This window comes from Malania oleifera, chromosome 10 (genome assembly GCF_029873635.1).
Source record: "Malania oleifera isolate guangnan ecotype guangnan chromosome 10, ASM2987363v1, whole genome shotgun sequence".
In the NCBI taxonomy this organism is placed as follows: domain Eukaryota; kingdom Viridiplantae; phylum Streptophyta; class Magnoliopsida; order Santalales; family Ximeniaceae; genus Malania; species Malania oleifera.
This window is the reverse complement of record NC_080426.1, coordinates 24897346-24922627: the sequence shown is the minus strand read 5'-3', so window position 1 is coordinate 24922627 and position 25282 is coordinate 24897346. Positions and strand designations below refer to the sequence as shown.

Genomic DNA, 25282 nt, shown 5'->3' with positions numbered 1-25282 from the left:
TCCCAAGAGTACTTTCATTTACAAAAAGGAGATGGGAGCATTGCAGATTATTTTGGAGAGATGAAATGTATTCATAAGGAGCTTGGCATCGTACAACCTATAACCACCAACGTTTGTGAGATGTCAAGACAGCCTTTGCCACATAGGGTGATTCTATTTCTTTACCAAACAACCGTAGTAGTTATCAAGGTGCTGGTTTGAGCAATTGTGGTGGTAGAGGCACTCGAGTGCACCCATTGTGGGCGAGGTAATCATACTATTGAGAAGGTTGGGATCTCCATGGTAGACCTTCACATGTTGCTATTGCAGCCACCATCGACTCCACACCTTTGGGACCAAGTGGGGGGCAACGTACTGTATTTATATCAGAGGAAGAGTGTTCCAAGTTCCAATCGTATTAAGTGTCTCAACAAGCTTCTCTTCCCATTGCATCTCTTGTTTAAACAAGTAATCCCACAACATGCCTATCATCTTGTACTTCTCGTCCTAGTCCTTGGGTTGTAGACTCCATTACCACTAATCATATCAAAAGTATACCTAATTTCTTCTGTACTCTTTAGTATCCTGCAAATTTATCTTGTGTTACTCTTTGCTGATGGATCCACCACTGCTGTCCAAGGAAGTGGGACTGTAAATCTTACTTCTTCTATTTCTCTTCCTTCAGTTTTGTATATTCCCAAGTTTTCTTTCAATATTATGTCTGCCAGCAAGATTACTAAACCCATGAATTTTTCAGTAACATTATTCCCTGATTCTATGGTTATTCAAGATTTGAAGACGAGGAAGACGATTGGTGGAAGGCATGAAGTTGGTGGACTTTATCACTTTGAGCCGCTAACTCCTTCTACCGCCTGCACTGCTGCTGCCACACCTCTCCAAATTCATCATCACCTTGGTCATCTTTTATTGGAAAAGTTGAAGCATCTAGTTCCTTATTTGAATTCTGTGTCTAGTCTTGATTGCAAGTCTTTTCAGTTGGGAAAGCATCATCGTTTCCTTTTTGCTATTCGATTCAATAAACGGGCTGGAATCCCTTTCATGTTAGTCCATTATGATGTTTGGGGTCCTAGCAAAGTTGTGTCTAAGTTGGGTTTCCCGTACTTTGTAATTTTTGTGGCTGATTATTCAAGGATGACTTGGCTATATTTAATAAAAGATCGTTCCGAGTTATTTCATATATTTTGTGCCTTTTGTTCTAAAATAAAGACTCAAGTTGGTTTGCCAATTTGAATACTTCAAAGTGGTAATGCTAAAGAGTATTTCAATACACAATTCACTACTTATATGACTCAGTTTGGTATTGTTCATTAATCATCCTGTGCCCACACTCCTCAACAGAATGGGTTGCAGAGAAGACAAATAGACATATCCTTGAAATCACTCACACCTTACTTAATCAAATACATGTACTGAAAGTGTTTTGGAATGATGTCGTACTTACTGCTTACTATCTAATCAATAGGATGTCATCCCTTGTTCTTAGTGGTAAAATTCCCCACTTCGTTCTCTTCCCTAATTCACCGTTATTCTCTCTACCTCCCTGTATATTCAGGTGTGTATCCTTTGTTTATCAACTAACTCCTGTGGTGGATAAGTTGGATCCTCATGCTATAAAATGCGTCTTCCTGAGCTACTTATATACTCAAAAGGGATGTTGTTGTTATAGTCCTATGCTGCATCGTTTCTTTGTTTTTGCAAACGTTACCTTGTTTGAGTCTACATCTTATAGTCTTACTACACCTAGTCCTTGAGAACTTCTGATGTCAATGAGTCTCTTCCTCTACCTAATCTTCCAGATTCTAGTTTGCTGTCCTTGCCCAATCAACCACCTGTATCTCCACATAGTTTTGAGTTCTTCTCATTGTCTCAATGAACATAATTTGTAGGTGTATTCACGATGGCGGCTCCAAGGAAGAGTCCCCCTTAGCTTCTACTACCACGCCTTTGGTTTCCTTGTCTGATGATAATATTTCCCATGACGTTGTTCCTATCATTGCTGTCCATAAAGATAAACGCACGTGTACCCAACATCCCATTTCCAACTGTGCTTGTTTTGCCTTCTTATTCTCCTATTATTGTTTTGTTATTGCTCCATCATCTGCTACCCTTCCTAAATCTGTTTTGAAAAATATGTTGGAAGAATTGAGTTTTCCACATTCTCAGCCTATAGAGTTGATGTGTGATAATCAAGTTGCTCTTCATATTGCCTCCAACTTGGTCTTTCATGTGCGAACAAAACACATTGAAGTTGATTGTCATTTTGTTTGAGAGAAATTTGTGCAGAAGCTCATTACTACCACTTATGTGAAGTCCAATATGTAGCTTACTGATTTGTTTATGAAAGCTTTGGGGGGTGCCCATGTTAAATTTATTTGTAACAAGTTAGAGCATGTGATACTTATGCTCCAGCTAAAGGGGAGAGTTAAAAGTTATTTTAGCATTATTATAAAGTTTGTTAGTATGTTAATTAGGGAGAGTTAGTAAAGGTCTTATGGTCATTAGAATGTATTCGATTTGTATTATAAATATAAGGAGAGAACTATCTTCAAGTTAGGTCATTCATTTAATCAAAATCTCAAGGTGTTCATGAATTCCAGGCGGATGTTGTTTGCTGTGTATTTCTAATTTGCTACTGTACAGAGGCTATTAGGTACTGATAGAGCTCTGTGCTGGTTTCTTGGGGCTTTGTGTAAGTTTTTTGGTGCTGTGGAAGCCTTATGCTGGTTTAGTTGTGACTCGTAAGTGGTGGATCACCTTATTTGTGGTTGATTCAATTTCTCCATGATGTGTGTTGGTTTCTTGGGGCTGTGTCCACATCTCTTGGAGCAGTGGCAGCATCTATACATTGATCTTGTAGGGCTGGGGCAGTGCTATGTTCACTTCTTGGTGACTCATTCGTGGTTGAATTAGTGGTTGACATGCTTGTTTGTTTCGACTAGTCCGGAAGTTCACTTTTGGAATTCCAAGAGCATTTTGTTCACTGTGTATTTTTGATTTGCTGCTGTATTGAGGTTGTGCGTGTTGGAATGGTGTCCTCAAATCCTAAGAGTGTGTTTCCTCGTCATGCACTTGTTCAGGTGAATGACGTATTATAACTATTGGAGGAAGCGTATTCAAGGTTCCTACAGTGGTATCAAGCATCCCAACAAGCATCTCATCGCATTGCATCTTTTGCTCAGAAGGGTAATCTTACAATTTGTATGTCATCTGGTATCTCTCCGACTAGTCCTTGGATTATCGACTCTACTGCAATTGACCATATGATAGGCGTAACCAACTTCTTATTTGCCCTCTAGTATCCTAAAAACCTACCTAAAGCTACCCTTGTTGATGGTCCACAATTACAGTTAAGGGGATAGGAACATTAAATCCTAATCCCTCCATCTCTCTTTCTTCTATTTTGTACATTCCCAGGTCCTCTTTTAATCTCATGTTAATTAGTAAGCATACAAAGGCACTAAACTGTTTTGTAAACTTCTTTCTTGATTTTGTGGTTATTCAAGATTTGAAAATGAGGAAGACAATTGGCACAAAATGTAAGGCTCGTGGACTTTACTACTTTGAGTCGCTCTCTTCTCCCATTTGCCTGCACAGCTGCTGCTACACTGCTTCAAATCCATTGTAGTGTTGGTCATTCGTCCTTGGACAAATTGAATTAGCTAGTTCCTACCTTGAGTTTTGTGTCTAGTCCTGAGTGTGAGTCTTGTTAATCGGGAAAATATCATCATGTTCACTTTGCTTCAACAAACGAGCAGATACTCCTTTTATGCTTGTCCATTTTGATGTTTGGAGTCCTAGTTGTGTTGTGTCAAAATTGGGGTTTTGGTACTTCTAGAATTAGATAGCTTCTTGTGGAAATAATTCTCATTAATCATAACATAGGTACAGGTCTGTAAAAATAGATGTACAACAGAAGAATAGAAGGAAAGAACCAAGAAGGAAAGAACCAAAGATGCTAACTTCTAAGGAAACTAAATAATCTAGGATATTCACACATTTACAGCCGAGATTCTCTTAGAAAAATAGGAAAGTTGACTAAACAAATTTGAAACCTTCCAACACTCCCCCTCAAGTTGGCTTGAAGATATCTTCCATGGCTAGCTTGCTAATGAAGTTTTCAAACTGTTTCTTCGGCAGTCCCTTTGTCAGTATGTCTGCTACTTGTACAGTTGTCGAGATATATGGCAGACAAATTACACCTACATCTATTTTCTCCTTGATAAAATGCTTGTCTACCTCCACATGTTTAGTTCTATCATGAAGAACTGGATTGTGAGCGATAGCTATTGCAGCTTTATTGTCACAATACAGTTTCATTGGTAGTGAATTAGTAATCTTTAATTCTTATAGCAACCTTTTGATCCATAGTGCTTCACAAATTCCATGAGCAACGGCCCTAAATTCTACCTCTGCACTACTCATTTTGTTTCTTGCTGCACCATGTTACTAGGTTTCCTCCAACAAAGGTGCAATAGCCAGAAGTTGAACTTCTGTTAGTGACACTTCCAACCCAATCTGCATCAGTGTATACTTCAACCTGTAAATTCCTATGTCCTCCAAATTAGGGGTGAGCATAATTCGGGGAAACCTGAATTAACCGACCGAAATTGGTCGGTTTGGTTTGGTTAAGAACACAAGATCGCTCGGTTCGGTTATGGTTTTACAAAGTTCGGTTAATTGATTAATCAGTTCGGTTAAGAGGAATGTTAATTCGGTTAACCGAAATAATCGATTTAATAATTAATTAAAATTTAAATATAAATTAGTATATGTTAATTTGTTAATATGTTAATTAGTATATGCTAATTTGTCAACATGTTAATTTGTTAATATGTTAACTAGAATATGTTAACTTGTTAATATGTTAATTAGTATTTGATAAAAAAATCTACAATTATGTTAGGTTTTTATTAATTAATTTCAAATTAATTCGATTAAATTCGGTTAACCGAATTACCCAAAAAGGTAATTCGGTCGGGTTCGGTTCAGTGAGGCCCCTCTATTCGATCGGTTTGGTTAACAGTTCTCATTAACCAAAACTTTCGGTTAATTCAGTTAATTAACTGAATTTGGCCAAACCTTTGCTCACCCCTACTCCAAATAATAAACCTTTACCTGGAGTCCCTTTTAGGTACCTTAGAATCCTATACACAACATCAAAATGCTAGGGTCTTGTTGAGTGCATAAATTGACTTACCACGCTTGTTGCAAAGGCTATGTCAAGACGTGTATGAGAGAGATAAAGGAGTTTCCCTACTAATCTTTGGTATTGCTCTCTGTTGATCACTTCTACAGCCATAGTTGGTTGGAGTTTTATGCTCGGCTCTATAGGCGTTTCTGCTGCTTTGCATCCGACCTATTTCTCCAAGTAAATCAAGCACATACTTGTGTTGGGAAAAAAAAAAAAAATCCTTTCTTTGACCTTGCAAATTCCATACCAAGAAAATACTTCAAGTTGCCCAAGTCTTTGATCTCAAATTCTTGAGCAAGGATTTTCTTTAACCTCCCTAGCTCATTGCTATCATCACCTGTTAGAATTATATCATCTACAGAGACAATAAGGATAGCCATTTTACCTTCACTCGTGTGTCTATAGAACATAGTATGATCGGCTTGACCTTGGCTGCAGCCATGACTCTTTACTACCTTCCCAAAGCGTTCAAACCAAGCTCTAGGAGATTGTTTGCGTCCATACAATGATTTCCTCAATCTACACACCTTGCCTTTGCCACCTTTCCCTTCAAATCCTAGCAGTAGATCCATAAAGACTTCCTCCTCTAAGTCTCCATTTAAGAAGGCATTCTTCACATCTAGTTGATATAAGGGCCAATTAGAGTCAGCTGCAAGAGAGAGCAACACACGGATTGAGTTCATCTTGGCTACAGGAGCAAATGTTTCCTGGTAGTCAATTCCTTATGTTTGAGTGAACGCCTTCGCCATAAGTCTTGCTTTGTACCTTTCTATACTCCTATCAGCCTTGAATTTTACTGTAAATACCCATTTACAGCCAACAGTCTTCTTCCCCTCTAGTAGGTCATCAATTTCCCAAGTGCCATTAGCAATTAGTGCATGATGTGCATCCATCTCTTCTTGAACAGCCAAACTCCATTCTGGGTGATCTAGTGCTTCTTGAATGGTTCTTGGAATAAAAAGATGAGAAACATTTGAAGTAAAGGCCTTATGAGAATCAGAGAGTCTATGATAGGATAGATGGTTGGAAATAGGATGTGCGGTACAGGTTCTAACTCCTTTCCTAAGGGCAATGGGCAGGTCAAGATTAGAAGAATTATCAAAACAAGGATCTGGAGAAGAAATAGTACCTAGAGTATGTGAAGGAGGACCAACTTGTGTAGGTGATGATGATTGGCCTTGCTCTGGATTTGAAGACAGAGTTCTGTTATTCTGATGATTTCTTCTTTTGGTATAAACACGAAGCTCAGATGAGGGAATATTTGATGGTACTTCTCCCCTTGTTTGTGAATTAGGTATGCCTTGTATAGGTAGACTAGGATTTCCATTATTTTCTCTAGTTAAAGTATCGGTTTCCCGACCCTTTAAAGAGCAGAAGTCAATGTCAAGGAAAACATTTGGAAGAGGCTTAGAGGTTTGCCAGAACTCATTTTTAGTTTCCTTTTTCTCCCCCTGAAGATAGTTATGGCCAAAAAAGGGCTGGTTTTCAATAAAAACATCCATACTGATATGAATTTTTTTGGTCAGAGGGTTAAAACATTTTTACCCTTTTTTATTAGGAGAATATCCAAGGAAAACACATTTTTCTTCCCTAGGATCAAGCTCGGATCAAAGATTGATAGGTATATGAACAAAAACAATGCATCCAAACACTTTTAGTGACAGGTATGATGTTATCCGACATGTAGGAAACAGTTTTTTTAGGCAATCTAAGGGAGTGATATATTTTAACACTCGAGTAGGCATCCTATTAATGAGATAACATGCAGTTAAAATAGCATCACCCCATAGATATTTAGGAACTTGCATTGAAAACATTAGTGCCCGTGCAACCACTAACAAATGGCGATTTCTATTCCAGCAATGGATGAAAAACTTCCATCTGCAATTCTAATCTTTTTATTACCATAACAAGGAGAATAATATTGAAACAATTGTGAGGTACTTGTCATGTGATCAGATGCACCAGAGTCAATAATCCATGGTGCAAGATTTAAGCAACAAGGGTAGGCACTAGAGTTATCACCTGTTTGGGCCAATGAACCAGTAGGAAGACCAGAGGCAGAAGTAGATTTCAACAGTTGAAGAAGATGATCCACTTGTTCAGCACTTAGGAAATTAGCTTCATTGGCTTTAAGGACTGCATGATTGTTGTCAAAGGGTCTATATTTGTTGCTCTTCCAGTTTGCTGGCTTTCCATGGAGTTTCCAGCAATTTTCTCAAGTGTGGCATGGCTTATTGCAATAGTCACACCATAGTCAAGGCTTATCTTCCAACCTCCTTTGATTAGTGTAAGGCCGCTGTGCAGAAATATTGGCAGCAGCCAAATTTGTGTTACCAGCAGCATGAGTAGGATTATTGGAAGCAAGTAGAGCAGAATTTTCCAGTCTTATCCTCCTTTTTCTTCATCATCACACTCCTTCGACAATTTTCTCGTCGTACTTCAGAAAATACTTCCCTGAGTGGGGGTAGAGGCTGTCTCCCTAGGATTCTTTCCCTTACTCCATCAAACTCATCATTAAGTCCAACCAAGAATTTAAAAATTCTTGCATTCTCTACCATCTTCTTATTGTGATTGCAATCAGCAGGATTTTTCCATTCATAATCATTGAATATATCCAAATTTTGCCATAGGCCTTAAGAAAATTGAAATACCTTGTTACACTATCGTCTCCTTGATAAGTATTGCTGATCTTCTGCTGCAGTGTATAAATCTAAGTAATTCCCAAGGTTAGAGTACATCTAACTCACATTGTCCCAGAATTCCTTTGCAGCAAAATAACACATGTAATTAGCACTAATCTCTTCATCCATAGCATTCACGAGCCATGCCATCACCATGGAATTTTCAGCATCCCATATAGCATAAGATGGGTCTATCTTCTTGGGCTCCTTAGCTTCACCAATCAAGTACCCTATCTTCCCTCTTCCACAAATATACATCCTGATAGATTGTGACCACCACAGGAAGTTGGCCTCATTAAATGTTCTAGGATATTCACACATTTACAGCCGAGATTCTCTTAGAAAAATATGAAAGTTGACTAAAGAGATTTGAAACTTTCCAACAGTACTTCATTACATTTGTTAATGACTACTCCACTATGACTTGGCGCTATTTAATGAGAGAGAATTCTGAGTTGTTAATATCTTTTGCGCCTTCTGTTCTCAAATAAAGACTTAGTTTGATATACTAGTCAAGATACTTCATAGTGATAATGCTAAGGAGTACTTCAGTACCCAATTCGATACCTATATGACTAACTCTGGCATGATCCATTAGTTATCTAGTGCCCACACTCCATAACAAAATGGAGTTATAGAACAGAAAAAGAGACATATTCTCAAAGTCATCGTACTTTATTGTATCAAATGAATGTCCCCAAAGTTCTTTTGAATAATGTCGTGCTCACTAATTGCTCTCTTACTAATAAAATGCAATCCTTTTTCCTTGGTGGTAAAATCCCACATTCAGTTTTCTTCCCTAAGGACCCTTTCTTCTCGCTTCCTCGTATATTTGGTTGGCCTTTTGTCCATTAGTTAACTCCAAAAATGTAAATGTCATGCTATCAAATATATTTTTCTAGGGTATTCGTATACTCAAAAGTGACAGCCCTACTTTACATTGGTTCTTTGTCTCTGTTGATGTCATCTTTTTTGTGTCTACACCATACTACTCAAATTCCCTGAGTTTTGTTGACCTTAATGAGTCTCTTCCTTTGCCTTGCGTTCAAGATCCTAACCTAATATCTGTTCCCAATGTTTAAGTCCTTCTCGTTGCTTGGATCATCCCAATTTGTAGGCACGCACACTACGATTCAAGGGAGGAGAGCCTCCTTTAGCTTTCACTTCTACACCTTTTGTTCCTTCATCAGATGATAATATTTCCTAAGATGTTGATCCTCCTATCACTATTCAAAAAGGAAAACGGAGTTGTACCCAACATCCAATCTTTAATTTTGTTTGTCATGATTTCTTGTCACCCTCATATTAATATTTTGTTAGTACTTTGTCTTTTGTTGCTTTCCCAAAATCTATTTTTGAAGCCTTATCCCATTTTGGGTAGAGGAATGTAATGATTAAAGAGACACATGCACTACAGGATAGTGATACTTGGGAGTTGGTACCTCTACCTCCTTGATAAGTTTGTGGTTGGTTATGGTTTGGTGCATATTGTGAAGGTCAATCTAGATGGTTCCGTGGCTCAATTGAAAGCCTGTCTTGTTGCTAAAGAATATACTCAAGTGTATGGTTTTGATTATTTAGACATATTCTCTCTGGTCACTAAACTTGCTTCAATATGTTTGTTCATCCCCTTAGCCCCTACTTGTCATTGGCCTCTACTTCAGTTCGATGTGAAGAATGCTTTCTAACATGATGATCTTCAAGAGGAGGTCTATATAGAGCAACCACTTGGGTTTGTTGCTCAGGGGGAGTCATGCTTAGTGTGACAGCTCAAGAAATCATTATACGATTTAAAACAGTCTCCGAGAGCATGGTTTGATCAATTCAGTGCTGTCAAACTTGAGTTTGGCCTCCAATTATGAGCACTGGATCACTTTGTATTTTATGGTCATACTCCATTTGGCAAGATTTTGCTTATTATGTATTTGGATGATATTGAGAATACCAACGATGATGATCAAGGGATCTAGGATTTAAAGCTTTTCCTACAGACTAAATTTCAAACCAAGGATTTGGGACCATTGAAGTACTTCTTGGGTATAGAAGTATCTATCTCATATAGGAATAGTCTTGTCATAGAGAGAGTATGTTGTTGATCTTTAGAAGAGACGATGAGATTAGGCTATTGGGATCCAAACCTATTGATACACTCATGGATCTTAATAGTATGTTAGTGCCAGATATGGGTGATTTGTTACCTAACCCAAAATGGTATCAGAGACTTGATGAAAAGTTGAATTATCTCACAATCACTCAACCAAATATATCTTTTGCAACAAGTTTTTTGAGTCAGTTTCTCGATTCTCTGAGAACAAGTCACTGAGCGGCAGCAATTCAAATTTTGAGATATCTCAAAGATGCACTAGGGAGAGGTCTATTATTAGGATTTGAGTCACACTCATAATTAGGTATATACATATGCAGATTGGGCTAGGTCGCCTCCCAATTGAAGATCCACAACCAAGTTAGAGGATAAGGCTAGCTCTATAATTCGATTCAACACTTGACCTTGTCACCACAGTTAGTTTCTTACTTTTCCAAGAAATCAAATTACCAACCAAGATACAGTACCTGGTGGTGGATCTCTGATCGGAAGGCGATCCAGCCCAATCCGCATTTGTATATTCAAGGATATAAGTGTGACCTTGATCACAATACAAAAGATCTCTCCCAAATGCACCTTTGAGGTATCTCAAGATGCGAATTACTTGCATCCCAATGACTTGTCCTTGGAGAATCTAGAAATTGACTCACAACACTTGCTCCAAAAGATATATCTGACCAAGTAACTGTGAGATAATTCAACTTTCCAACAAGTCTATGGTATTGCCTAGGATTAGGTAGCAATTTAGCCATATTCGACATTAACTTGCTGTTAGGATCCATGGATGTATCAACCGGTTTAAATCCTAACAATGCAGTTTCATCTAACAGATCAAGAGCATACTTCCTTTGTGACACAACAATTTCGATACAAGATCTCGATACTTCTATACCCAAGAAGTATTTCGACAGTCCCAAATCTTTGGTTTGAAACTTAGTTTGTAGTAAAAGTTTGAGACTCTAAATAACTTTATCATCACCACTTGTAATAACAATATCATCCACATAAACAATGAGAAGGATCCTACTTGATGAAGTATGACGATAAAACATGGAATGGTCCATAGCACACCATCGAAGACCAAATTCAAGTACTTCAGCACTGAAACGACCAAACGATGCTCTGGGAGACTGTTTTAAACCATATAAAACCTTCTTGAGTAAACACACTAAGCCTGACTCTCCTTGAGCAACAAACCCAGGTGGTTGCTCCATATAAACCTCCTCCTCAAGGTCACCATGCAAAAAGGCATTTTTTACATCTACTTGATGCAAAGGCCAATGACAAGTAGTAGCCAAGGAGATAAACAGATATACCGAAGTAAGTTCGGAAACCGGAGAAAAAGTATCAGAATAATTGAGACCATACATTTGAGAAAAAAATAGTGCTAAAAAAGCTCTCATGTGCTGGTGCATGGGGTTGAAGTTGTTGGCTTTTGGTCAGCGTGTAGGACCTCCTCCGGTGATGAAATTTTACAGGCTTAGATCGTTAGGTTCTGTGGCAATATATGCCATTGGTTTTGCAAAATCTGCAGATTGAGATTCTGAAATGGCAGTCACATCCAGGAATTTTTCAACGACCATTGTCTGTTTTGGAAATTCCTGGAGCTGTGTCTCTGGTCTCGTGTGGTGTGGATGATCCTCCTGTAATGGAAAGTTTGTATAGGATTATAAAGTTTACGGTTTGGTGTAGCAGCAGCTATGCATATAGGGTTTAGGTCGGTACCTCAGATACCCTGTTGATGGATTGTGTAAATTGGAAGAGACAGGAATTTCTCTTTATAATATATGCCAAGTACATTACAATGACTATAATAGCCCTACCAACTCATGCACTCACACTCAATAACACAGCAATAACATACAGCAGTAACGCTAAAATATATAAACCAATAACATTAATGCTGCATGTACAAGTACCTTCTTTGAGTACTGTACTGACAATCATCGTATTTTGGATCCAGAACATTCTCTGGTGCAGCCACTCACACACTCATGCACGCGTGTGCATGCATACACACACACACACACACACTTACATAGCAATGATATATTAGCAGTGTTGAAGGCTAATAACAAAAGAACCTATAGAATATATAGGTCTTGTTCTTTTATACTATATATCGTTCATTAAGTCCTTAGGGTGCCTGGGCTATGTTCATATGTAACATAGGAGAAGCATATGATATATATACTCCAGCTTGAGGAGGTAGTGTGTTAGTACATGCAGTATCATCATTTAGGGATAATTTGGAACCACTTATAGAAAAATACGTTCTACTTATCTGAAAAAAGTACTTAATCTAAAAGAAGTTTGGGATTGCATATTATAAATACTTTTTCAAATAACTACTGCAAGAAAAATACTTCTTCCAGAAAATACATTTTTTTCTTAAAAAAAGTAGTTTGGAAAAGTAGTTTTTGAAGTAAGTACTTATTTAAGTGTAAACCAAACACTGCTTATAGACACAAGTACGTATAAAAAACTACTTTTCTGGAAAAAAGTACTTATTTTATCAGGCTTCACGCAAGGGGAAGATGAATTTTTGCACCAGTTTTTCCCGAAGAGAATCCCTCTTCATTTGAGAGAAAGAATGAAGAACTAGATTCATTGTGCAAAGAGGACAGTCCATACAAATGAGGAGAAGATGTGGAAAGCCTTTAATTGACCAATAGACAGTACTCTATCTAACAGAGAAGTAGTTCCTCATGACCTTTGATCTCAAGTCTTCAGGACATTACCAGTATGCCCTCACCCGTCAGGGAGGCTGAGGGTCAGACTATGAGAAGAACACACTATACATGCATTTGAGCATTTGGTAAGACAACGTTTTAAGATTATTTTAAAGGAACTAAGTGATATCTATGCCAGATACAGAAGTTTGTACTTTTCAAAATTGAGAGTGTACTGCTGATAATCATACATCACTAATGCTGGACTTACCAATCCAAATGAATAGACACTCCCATTTCTGGAACATATGAACACCTGCAGAAAAGCAACATGAAAGACAAATCTCTAAAATCAGTAAAATTGGAAACATTATCATTGCCATCTATGCCAGTTCATTTCAGAAACATAATAAATCAACGGTTACACCAGATAAATAATGGCATAAAGCTACTTTTGTTCATGTACAAGAGACAAAAGCTTGTGTAGCAGTTTCTAGTATTTCTTGAGAAACAAATAAAATAGTTTTTGTGAAACCTATAAAATCAGTGGTGTTTTCTGAACTGTGTATATTGCAATTTTATGGGGAGTTTCCATTAAGAACATATTCCAGATACTGGTAGCCCCAAGATATCATCCCCATTTTTGGGGAAAACAAAATACTCTGATAGTCCCAATGGATAAATTGGATTGTTATCTTTACGATATTTCGTCACTTGAATATTTCGTCACTCGAATTTTCTTGTTGTGAGCTCTGGTTAATATATCTGTATTGTGCGCATATAACATTTCGGTTAATTAGTTAGTTATATTTCAATTCACTGACAAAATCCTGTTTTAAGTAAACTCTTATAATTGAGCTGCTTGGCTTTAGCCATTTGGATAAACAATCTGTTATAAATGGCATGGGCCACCTCAAACAGCAGAGGATTCTCATTTTTGACAAATTTGACATTGCAGTGTTTCAGCATTGTGTCTTGAATGTTTACAACTTACATGTTTTAAAATTTAAACCAATCATACTGGATGTTACCTCTAAGGCATATTCTGTGTTGTTTATGACAGATTTTCAAAGATATTACTTTTGGAATTAATTTCAAAAAGTTTCATACTGCAAAATCCTGCTTATACTGAATTTTAATTGTGGGATTTTCCAAGAATAATTTTTTCTTGTAAGTTTTAGTTCAAAATGAATCTATTGACCCTAAGGGGTTGATTATGATGCCAACAGAACTAATGTCTCGTGCTTATGTGATTGAATGTATTTTCTTAAACTAAGTTAATGTGACTCATTCAGCCATGAGTAGCAGAATGAGAAGTTCTGATGCAGCGGTGGACAAACACGAGGCACCTTATCCTAATTCTTATGAACTCATAAGCAAGAACTCATAAGCAACATCATAAGACTCGCTCATTCTGGGTTTATTCTCTGTAAAATGTTACCTTGACATATAAGTTAGCAACTCATCCTCTTCTCATCTAGTAAATTTTTTTTTTTGTGTTACTAAAATTAATTGTAGTCATTATTGTTTATCAATAAGTATTTTGAAATTTGAAATTGTGACAGCGTATTGATTTCGTTTCGTTTGAAAGCCAAGAGTGGCTTGGCCACTTGATTTGGAACTCCTTTTCTTTTGGGTGAATGATTCTCAAGCAAATGTTAATCCCTTTAGCTATGCACAAGTTACTCCAGTTAAATTGATACTAGTCTTATTATAGGTCCTATAAGAATTTTTATATTGTTATTTTTCATCAATAGTATGTAATAGTATATAATTTAAGAATATATGATTACTTTAAATATATTTTAAATTAAAAATATTAATATTTTCTAATTAACAGTTTCTTTCGTTGATAATTATGTTAATTATTTTAATTGAAATTTAAATATTTTCTATTAAGTAAAAGAATATAATATTATTTTTTAATTAACAATAATATTTTATTAATGTAAATTTATACCATAAGATTATCATATTAACTTGCGTTAAAAATAGTATTAGTAACTAAAACAAAATTTTAAACTTATTTAATGTTAATTTAAATTTATAGATGGTTCTTCTTCGTTCTGGAATCAAATTATATTTCATAATAATTAATATGTTATATTACATAACAAAATAAAAAATGATTATTTTCAAATATATTTTCAATTAATAATAGTAATATTTTATAATTAAAAATTCAATTAATAATCATGTTAATTATTATTTTTAATAAACATTTAAATATTTTTAACAACTAAGAAGAATATAATATTACTATAATTTAATTAACAATAATCTTGTTCTTAGTTTAAGTTGATAACATATGATTTTCAATGTATCATACTAATTTATGTTAAAAAATATTATTAATTAAATAAATATTTTTATTTAATGTTAATTTGAATGAATAGGTGGCTCTTCTTCTCCATTCTAGAACTGAATTATGATTCATCAATTCATATGTTATAATACATGATAAAACAATATATGACAATTTACTAATATGTTTTTTACAATTACAATATTGCCACAGATATTTATTATATTTACAATACTGATCCGCCTATGAACTTTGCTGCTTACAAGTGGCCTAAAAGCTATCTTTCATTACTTCTCAAAATTCATTTAAAAAGTTCTCAAAAAAGTGATACTAGAAAAGTACTTTTTACAATAAGTACATGCGTACAAGCTAAACACCACTATTTTTTTTTTTTTGTAAAAATGCTTATAACACAAAGTGATAAGTGCTATAAGAACTTTTTTTTTAAGTGCTTCCAAATGGAGGCTAAGTATATGAGGAAAAAAATCATTTAATAAAATATTTTAAAATGACATCAATTTATAAATTAAGTTGAGAAAAACGGTTAGTATAATGTCATGAAAATTAAATGAGTGAATCACAACTGATTCTCAAATTGACCAATCCATCTAGTCCAATCGTTTCAACTCAATCACTTGACATTAGCACGAAAAAATAATTCTATTATAGTTTCAATTTTTTTTTAAATATGAAAAAAAAAAATACTAATAAATCAAAACAGAATTTAGTAATTATAATGCTACAAAATGTTTGTTAGATGATGAATTTTTTTATAAAAATTAAATGACTAAACACATTACAAAGCAAATAAAACATAGCTGAATATTTTTTAAATTTAAGTAATCTATTAAACATAGTGTTAAAAAAGCGTAAACTAAAATTTCAAAATTTATACTTCATAAAATAAAATTATAAAGTTGCATGTTAGTTTTTTTGTGTGTAAAATATGAATGCTAAACAGATTTTTTAAAAAACTAAAATTTATATTAACTGATTGCCTTTGATCGAGTCAATTAAATGATTTTTCCTGATTTTATCCAGGTTGCAATGTTATTAAATATGGTATTCAACCAGATTTGAAAAGCAAGTTGTGGTTCGACCAAATGGTTGATCTGAGCCAATTTTTTAACTATATTTTATTTTTTAAATCTTTATTTAATCATTTAATTTGAATGAAAATTTTGGAATGTAATAATTATCTAAGTTTTTTTTTTAATTATTACTATTTATTTATATATTTTAATTTTTTTGAAATAATAATTTATTTATGTTGTTATGCTTATGTGAACTAGTTGACTCAAACCTGTTAGACTAATTAGTCAGGTGAAGCTAAGAAATAGCTGTCCAATTGGCTTACAAGTTCAATTTTCAAAAAATTGTTACTTAACAGACCATATTTCCTAACTTTGTTTATTAAACTAATGTTGTTGCACCATATTTTGTTCCGGTGTCAATTTGTCAAAAACATGGGATAAGCCCTTACAATTGCTTGTTTTTCATCTTCACTTTTTTCCTTCTTCAAAAATCTTTAAAAAAAATAAAATTAGAAGGTGAAAAAGGACACAAATAGTGCTCAATACCCGGCCTTCTCTTAAGTTCATTATGCTTTACACTCCCCCACTTTTAAGCCCCACCTTAAACACCAAACCAATTTAACAGTTAATTGCCATCGCCTCCAAAAGGAAAAAACACCTAAACAAAAACCCAAACAGCCACCGAAACCTAAAACCACACCAAACCACCTAAATACTTAAAAAACAAACAAAAATCCCATTTTCATAACACCTTCATTGAAAAAAAATAAAATAAAAATCAGACGACTTCTACATTCACTTTTGAGACAAATCCCCACCTTGCATGCAAGTCGAGGCAAACCCCCAAAAATCAATCTGGTTGCCCTGAAACCTCAACATTTGGCACAAAAACCCTTTCCATGACTTAATTTCATCCCTATCCACATAAGAAACAGTCAAAATCAACCCTACACTCAATTCGGAACAAATCACAAATTGGTATGCAAACAGAAGCAAGTGTCGGGCTTCCCAAGCCAAGCCTCAAAAACCTTGAAGCTCACCATCAAAACTCAAAATTCTCAAATAGTACAAACCAAAATTCCAAAATGGCCAATTCCATGGTCACCATGCACATGAAATGAGACAAAACTTTGAATTTCCTAAAATCCAACACTGAGCTAGTCTAGCCCAAGATTGCAAATTGAGGCTTGATTTTACTTTTGATTTTTAAATTGACGCCTAATTGGACCTTAATTTATCTAAACCCAATTACACCCAAAGCCCATTTCTTATAACTAATTCTAAGCCCGATCCAACCCGAGACCCAAATCTTGGTTGACCCCGTTTAAAAAACTTGACCCAAATTCCATTCCCATCATGCATTTTAATGCAATAGTTTTTCCCCCCCTCAACTAGCTCAAAATTAAATGAGCCACATCACATTTTCCATTTGCATGTGAGGCAACGTCCAACAGGAAGCTTCAGTTCAATTTTTGAATATTAGACACCCCATGATATCATTTGAGCTGCAACATTCGTCTCTTAAGAAGTAGCTCAAAATTGAATGAGCCTAAACTCCCTTTCAAATCTAAGTGATGGCTCATCAATGGGAGTGTTTCCTCCATAAAATCACTTGCCATCTCAAATCTTTCACTCCACCAAGCACCTAAATATTTATTGCCTACTTTATATCACATCAATTGGAAGCTTGGCCTCCATTTTTCAAATTCGACTCTCTACAGTGCATCATTGAACCTCACCTTAATTTTCATTTCACGTAGGAGAATCTACGAGGGCAATCTTGGCATTTGAGCATTAAATTACACCTCCTTTTCTTGCCTATAAATACCCTTATGCCTCAGTTAGTTTGAGGGGGATTTTCAAGGAGGAAGTGAGAAGAAACACTAAAGAAATTGTAAGGAGGCTTCTTTTTGGAGTTTATATGTTGTCTATGTGAAGGACCTTCTCTTTGGAGTTCAAGTGTTCTTGTGTGTGAGAAGGAGAATTAGGAAAGTAAGGTGAAGAGAAATTATGTGAAATTGTGAAAGCTTGTTTTGGCTAAGCATCCTTAGCTAGAAGGCTCTTCCTATTCTAAGTGAACTGGGAGATCAGAGCTAAGTATTAGTTTTCTAGCTTTTTGAATCTCCTCCGGTGCAGGTACCTCTCCCTCATCACTTGTTAATTAATGTTCATTTTTATGAGGTCAATGTTACTTTTAATTTCAAAAACAATGCTTGCTTTTGTGAATCATCTCTCATGAAAGGCCTATCATGTGAGTTTGCAGTTATGAGTTCTCACGAAGAGACACTTTGGGATGGCATAAGGCAAGCTTAAGGGGAGAGAAAGTAAACTTAGAGAGAGAGAGAGATGTTGAGGTGAAAAAGAATAGAAAGAGAGTGAGTATTTCTTAGGTGATTATTGGGCAACAGAGAGGTCGAAAGTGACTTAAAGGAGAGGAGATGAGCAAGAACAGAGGCCAAGCAAAGCCTCTACTAATGTATGCGCATAAGAAAATAAAAGAAACTCAATTGAGGCAAGATCTCGGCTGTATTTGTGCATACAAGAAAAAATTTTGGAGAAGGAAAAAAGAAGAGAAGGCAACAAGAAGGTTGGGTGACAAAGGAGGCCATCCTCGACTATTACTTGGGCAAGCAAACAAGAAAAGAAGAATAGAAGAAGGAAGATAAGATGAGATGCGGCAAAGGGCGGACCAAGCTCAACCATGAACACAAGCAAAAGGCAGGTGACATCAATGGTAGAGTTGGGTGAGAACAACGAAAGAAAACAAAGAGGAAGAGAAGAAGCAGTAGGTGAAAATGGTTGGGGCAAGGCCTCCTCAGCCTTGGGCAATTGAAGCGAGGCAAGGTGCCTCGACTATCTTGGGCGAACAAAGGAGAACAGAGAAGAAAAAAATTGGTGGCAGCTTGCACATGCAAAGGAAGCCACGTCCATGCACACTGCCCACATGGCTCCAACTACCCTTTTTTCCTTTTTTCTTCTTTTCTTTTGTATTCATATGCTTTATTTTCCTTTGTGCTTGATTTTCTTTCATTTGCAAAAAGGAGATTTAACATGATTTCACGCAATAAGGAAGGAGGCCATGTGCAGGGGCGATGCATGCAGCCTCTCCATGTGGCCACCTCTTACATTTTGAATATTTTCATTTGCTTTTAAATTATTTTAGAATTTGAGTGACATTAGAAATTTAAAAAAAAAAAAATTCAGAAAAAAATACAAAAAAATTGAAAATTATTAGAAAACCACAAACATTTGAAAAATGCCAAAAACCCCAAAACATTTTGAAAATAAAAAAAAGGTCCCCAACTTTTCAAAATTTATGAAATGCCCCTGGAGTTCAAAATTGCTGATAAAATCCCAAAAAATTCTTGAAAACTTTTTTAAAATTCGGGGACCGTTTTTTAAATCCATTTTACCCATTTTTGTACATTTGCATGCTCATTTTTGCATGTTTTGCATTTGTGTGCTTTATATTTCCATGTGCATGTGAGTGTGTGTTCCTATAAGAAACAAAGGGGAAAAGGGTATTTTAGACCTCACCTATCCCAAATCTGAGGGGGATTTGTCTAGCAAGAACCCTTCCTTCGGAGGACTTGTTAGACATTCCTTAATTGCATTGTGTAATTTGATTTTCTAGTCAATATGAATTATGAAATAACATATTTGGAGTCAATTAAAGGCCTTTTGATTGAACTTGAGATACATCCTAAGTTAATTAGGTATAGTTCGTGGAATGGGTGTATAGGGGGCGCTAGTACCTTCCCTCGCATGACCATTCTCCTGAGCCCAACTTTGGTAAGTGCAGAATGAGACTACAAATTCCTTGGTCATAGGTTAGCTTGGAGACAACTAATAAGTATTAATTAGGTGAACTAACCATACCAAAGTAAACAACAAGTTACTCGAACCTTAACAACATTGAATCTTTCCCCCTAGCCATATGAGTTGAGGTGGTCGGACCCCTTCGGTGGTCCACAGGTTGCAACAAATTGTCAATTTCATAATTTGTCTTCTCACAATCATTTTTTTTATGTAGACTATTGACTAGCAGAAGGTTCTTTTTGTCCATTAAATCAAATCTCAAGGGGGTTTTTTTTAGTTTTTAGAAACTCAGGGGGTGGAGTGTCATATTCAAAAAACTCAACAAGTATTGCTGGATTTTACCCTGTGAAAAAAATGAGATATATTGCAGCCTATAGCCTATCAAATTGTGAGTGTACGAAGCATAGGAATTTTCATTTCTTACCAAATAAAATTAAAGCTTGCAAGTGGAACAATTGGTGATCTCAAGGTTTTGAACATGGATGCATGGTCTCGTGGAGAAGGCTAGTGAATATTGCAAATCTGTGGACCCTCAATGGCTATACTTTGTCAGGTTTTAATTCGGATTGATTTTGAAATGCTTGTATACAACTGCCCTAAGCAAAAAAACAAAAAAAACAGCCATTCTGTTTGAGCAAACTCATTTTTGCTGCCCATTTTTGTTCTTCATTGGTCCTTCAATCTTTGACAGTGGCAGGGTCAATACACATTGGTGGCCCGCAATCTAGCAGCTCAAGATTTTAGATCAAGAGAACATAGTATCAGAGCCATGGTCATCGACTTGTCGAGAGTTCCTAGGCCCTATTCTGTTTTTTCACCCTTTTAATAAGAGACCTTAGGTTTTATTCTTGTTTTTGTGTTTATAATATGTCTATTAAAACTAATTAAATTATTGTAATCAAGTAATTCCACAACCCTGTTCAGCTAAGCAATTAAATAGAGCAGCTGAAACTTGCAACATTTGTTAACACATGGGATGGAGAATTTGAGGAATCCATGAGTTGCATAAAATGTTAAAACCTTTCCACTTTAAGGGAAAAAGAGTAAATCAAAATATATTTGAAAATGCAAACTCAATAATAGTACTTGTTTACCATGTTAGTTTTTAATGAGCCATGTGAATCATGTGATCACTTGTTCCTTCATTTTCAAGCAGCTAGATGTTGTTGCATGTTTCTGATATTCAGAGGTATGGGTGAGCCCAATAATTGTCGTTGAACCTATGAGGGTGAAGTTTTGTGGTTTTGTCAAGGGTAAGCAAGGGGAGATGCAGTAAAAATGCGTATCCTTTCTCTGGGTTTTATCATATGAGCGAGGGAAGGAACCATAGAATCATTACGTTATGCCATGTTTTTGACTTTGGAGCAGAGTGGCCTTTCCTAAATTTTATTTGTCTTGTAGATTTTGGTGTTCACAGGTATTTCTTTGAATTATTTGAAGAGAGATTGAAGGACAACTAATTTCAAAGATTTTTTCTTTTAGTTGGACATCTAGTTCTTTCTATTAAAACTTGACATACATTGCTGACCACAACCTAATAGCTTAAGCATTTAGGTAAAGTGGTAATCTAAAATGGTATCAAAGCTGGTACTAGGAGGTCTTGGGTTCTAGTCTTGTTGCCAGCGTTTATTATGTGATGTTTAAAAAATTATAGTATTCCCTGTAATGGGTGTTATCTATTGTGTGTTTATCTCTCCACGTGTCATCGAGTTGCACGTGTGGCGAAGTGTTAAAGCTTGATATACATTGTTGGCCACAGCCTCATAGCTTATGCTTTTAGGTAAAGTGGTAATCTAACACTTTCATTTTTGTATTGTCTTGCTCTTTCTTAAAGAATTTCATTTTCTATAAAAAAGTAGCAGTCTTGGTTAACTTAGTTTTACATAACATTTTATAGGAGTAATTTAATATCAAATACAACTTCAAAATCGGTGGGGGGAACCTTATATTTTGGGACATTCTCTCATATCCTACAAAGAGCTAATTTAGAAAGTTAAATATCTGGTGAAGTGGGCAGAGTTTAGTTGACTTCACAACCTTTTGTCAATTAATCTTTTCTCCAGTTATTGAGTCCTTTTTGTGATTGGATTGGCACACCCTTGGTTCTTAGAGTAATATGCATATTTATTACTAAAATGTTGCTTTAGAAAAAACGAAACAAATAATAAACTTCCAGAGTCACAAGGCAGGTTCATGATTCTCACCATTGCAGCCAAGTATTTTCACATGAAAATGGTGACTATATTCTAAACCTTGAAAGAAAAGGCTTACCTGAGAAGAAAGCACATGAGATATGCAAGCTCCAGCAAATATTGGACCCCCAGCTGTCCCCTAAGTTTAGAAAATGATAAAAAAAAATCATCAAGAAGGGAAAACAATTGTGCAAGAAACAAAATACGTGAGATAAGCACATCAAGAATGTAAAAAAAAAAAAAAAACGCTTGATAAAGTGGAAAAGCTGAACTTTCCAGGGGCCATGGTTAATTGGATTACACAATGCATATCTACTACCAGCTTCTCCTTATCCATTAATGGGGGATATCATGGCTATTTTAAAGGGAGGAAAGGTCTTAGACAAGGGGATCCTCTTTCCCCCCTCTTGTTTGTGATTGGAATGGAGTATCTTTCGAGACTACTCATGGGATTGGACAACAATGCAAATTTCAGATTCCCCCCCAAAATATGAACAGTTAAAGATCACTCATCTTGCATTTGCTGATGATCTGATCTTGTTTTCAAGGGGCGACAGTAGCTCTGTTGAATTGCTCTTAACTGTCTTGGAAAATTCTCAAAGTGTTCAGGTTTGTCTGCAAATAATTTGAAATTGAATATACTGCATGCTGCGATTAAACCACTGGAACTTGAGCAAATCAAAAGGGTCACAGATTTTCAGGATGGGGGATTTCCATTTAGATATCTGGGGATTCCACTGGCAGCTTCTAGGTTAAATAAGATGCACTATACCCCTTTGATTAACAGAATTTCTGATCTCCTCTGTGAATGGCCAAATCACGCTATTTCCTATGCAGGGAAGCTGGAGCTAATAAACTCTGTTATCCAAGGGATAGAATGTTTCTTTTTGGTGATTTTTCCTATTCCAAAATCAGTGTTGGATCATATTGTGAGACTTTGTAGAACCTTTTTGTGGGGTGGAAAGAGGAAACCCTCGGTTGCCTGGAAAGAAATATGCCTTCCAAAAAATGAAGGGGGATTGGGAATTTTTGACATCAAAGCTTGGAATAAAGCTTTGCTTACCAAAACTCTATGGACCATACAAAGCAAGAAGGACTCTTTATGGTCCAAATGGGTGAATCAAATTTACTTGAGGAACTCTTAACTTCTGGGAAGCAGTAGCCAAGCATGATGACTCTCCTCTATTTAAAAAAATTCTGGAGTTGAAGAATCGCTTGAGACAAAATTGTGGAGACAGCAGAGCTGCAGAGAACATGTTAAATCAATGGGAGTTTGAGGGGCAGATTTCATCATCACAAACTTATAACTATTGGAGAACCAAAGGGAGACCTGTACAATGGCATAAAGAGGTATGGAAATCTGGTAGTATTCCCGAAGCATGCATTTGCATTATGGATGGGGATCAAAGGCAAATTATTAACAAATGATAAAATCAAAGGGGAGGATATAAATCAGGAATGTATATTTTGCAACATTGAGGCGGAAACCAATGAGCATCTCTTTTTCTCACGTTGTTTCACTAAAGAAGTTTGGGATCGGGTCAGAGCTTGGTTTGGCATAAAAAGGCAAATGACCACTCTGAAAGCTACACTTAAATGGCTTCATAAGCAAAAGGCACAGGAATACAATCAATTGGTAAGGTGTGCTTGGCGGTCAGTGTACTTTATATGGCACTTCAGGAACAAATAGAAGTTTGAAGGAAAAAGGATTTCTCCACCAGAGCTGCTTGAAGTGATTCAAAGGTACACATTTAGAGTCATTTATGATAAATTTAATATGTACAATGATATGTAATTGATGTTGACTGCCTAGTTTGATTTTGAAATTGCTTTCTAGATAGATTGGAACTTGAATTATTTTGAAATTTTGATTGAGGTATATGCCTCCTTTGTAACCTGGGAATGCGCAGTGGACTTTGTACATACGATTTTGATCAATACATTTACCTTTTACTTAAAAAAAAAAAAAAAAACAATGAAGCCTTAATAGCGCCCTCTGCCATCTATGCCAGTGTGTTGTATATCCAAAACCATCTCAACCAATCATCTCCCTTTGTAACTTCAGTTGGTCCTACTCCTGACCTCTCAAGTATGCAAGCATTTTTTTGACCACCACATTCACAAATTGAGAGCTAATCACTCTTCCCAAATGAGATAATAGCTAAAACAAATCAGTTTTTATAATCTTAAGGTTCAAAAATCAAGCCATAAACATTTTAATCCATTAACAGAATCCTTTGAATGGCTATGTGGGTTCTAGACTCTAGAGTGTGCCTAAAGAGCAGAACCAGGCAATCACTAGGAAGGTCAACCATGGGGTGCCAGGCGAAAAGAATATGATGGCTGGAAGGAATCCCCAAACTTGAAGGATTTCAAATTTGAGAGGATTTCTCCGTGTGTGTGTGTGTGTGAGAGAGAGAGAGAGAGAGAGAGAGAGAGAACTTGATTGCTCGAGTGACAAAATACTGCCACTCAAGCATGGTTGGGCATACTTATAGGGGAGAGGTAAAGGTCAGCATTAACAACCTCCAAGGAGAGAATGCCATATGAACTCTTAATGAACAAGAAAGATATAAATTGTTGGCTCAATAGGGGGTTGGTGACACAAGGTTGGGGTGAGAGAAAATAAAAAGGGATGTGCAACAAACATGTGAATGCTTTAGTTGTCTGATGCAGTCAGCTACTAATGAGTCGACTTATGGCAGTTTTCCAGTAAGCAGATAGAGATGGCTTCTTGAAGATCAAAAACTTGAGGATAAAGTTTTTTCAAGGTTGAGAGGCAGGATTCAAGAATTTCTCTCAAGATGAACATAGGCTCTCCTTTTCTTGTATTTTCCCCTTTTGTTTGCTTCATATACCTCTGTGTGTAATGCTGCATGCTAGGGTTAAATAATGCGGGCAGTATGGCTAGGTTGGTTGTTTCACCAAAGATCCTCTAACAGCTCCTTGCCTCGAAGCTTTCATAATTCTGTTAAAGGTTGATATACATTACTGGTCCACAACCTAACAAGTCAAGCTTTTAGGTGAAGTGGTAATCTAACATAGCATCAGAGCTGGTTACCAGGAGGTCATAGGTTCTAGTCTTGGCGCCCATGTTTATTATGTGGTGTTTAAAAATTTCTTGTATGCCCTGCAATGGTGCTATTTATCCTCTGTTTATCCCTCCATGTGTTATCGGGCTGCATGTGTAGGGAGTGTTAAAGCTTGAATATACATTTTTGGCCTGCAGCATAAACTTAAAGATAAAGTGGTAACAACACATTTCAAGTTTAAAAATTGAA

At 36.1% G+C, this 25282-nt stretch overlaps 1 protein-coding gene across 2 annotated transcripts in view; it reads right to left on the bottom strand.

The window, feature by feature from the left end:
• The window catches only part of LOC131166448 (putative acyl-activating enzyme 19), a 124174-nt gene that overhangs the window by 3782 nt on the left and 95110 nt on the right, over window positions 1–25282 (bottom strand). The window contains exons 14-15 of one of the 2 annotated variants that reach the window (XM_058125028.1): window positions 22081–22140; window positions 12923–12967 (exon numbers count right to left, since the gene is read on the bottom strand). In XM_058125028.1, coding sequence (XP_057981011.1) covers window positions 12923–12967; window positions 22081–22140 — 105 coding nt within the window. The remainder of the gene's footprint in view (window positions 1–12922; window positions 12968–22080; window positions 22141–25282) is intronic. The other variant, XM_058125029.1, reaches the window with a different exon arrangement.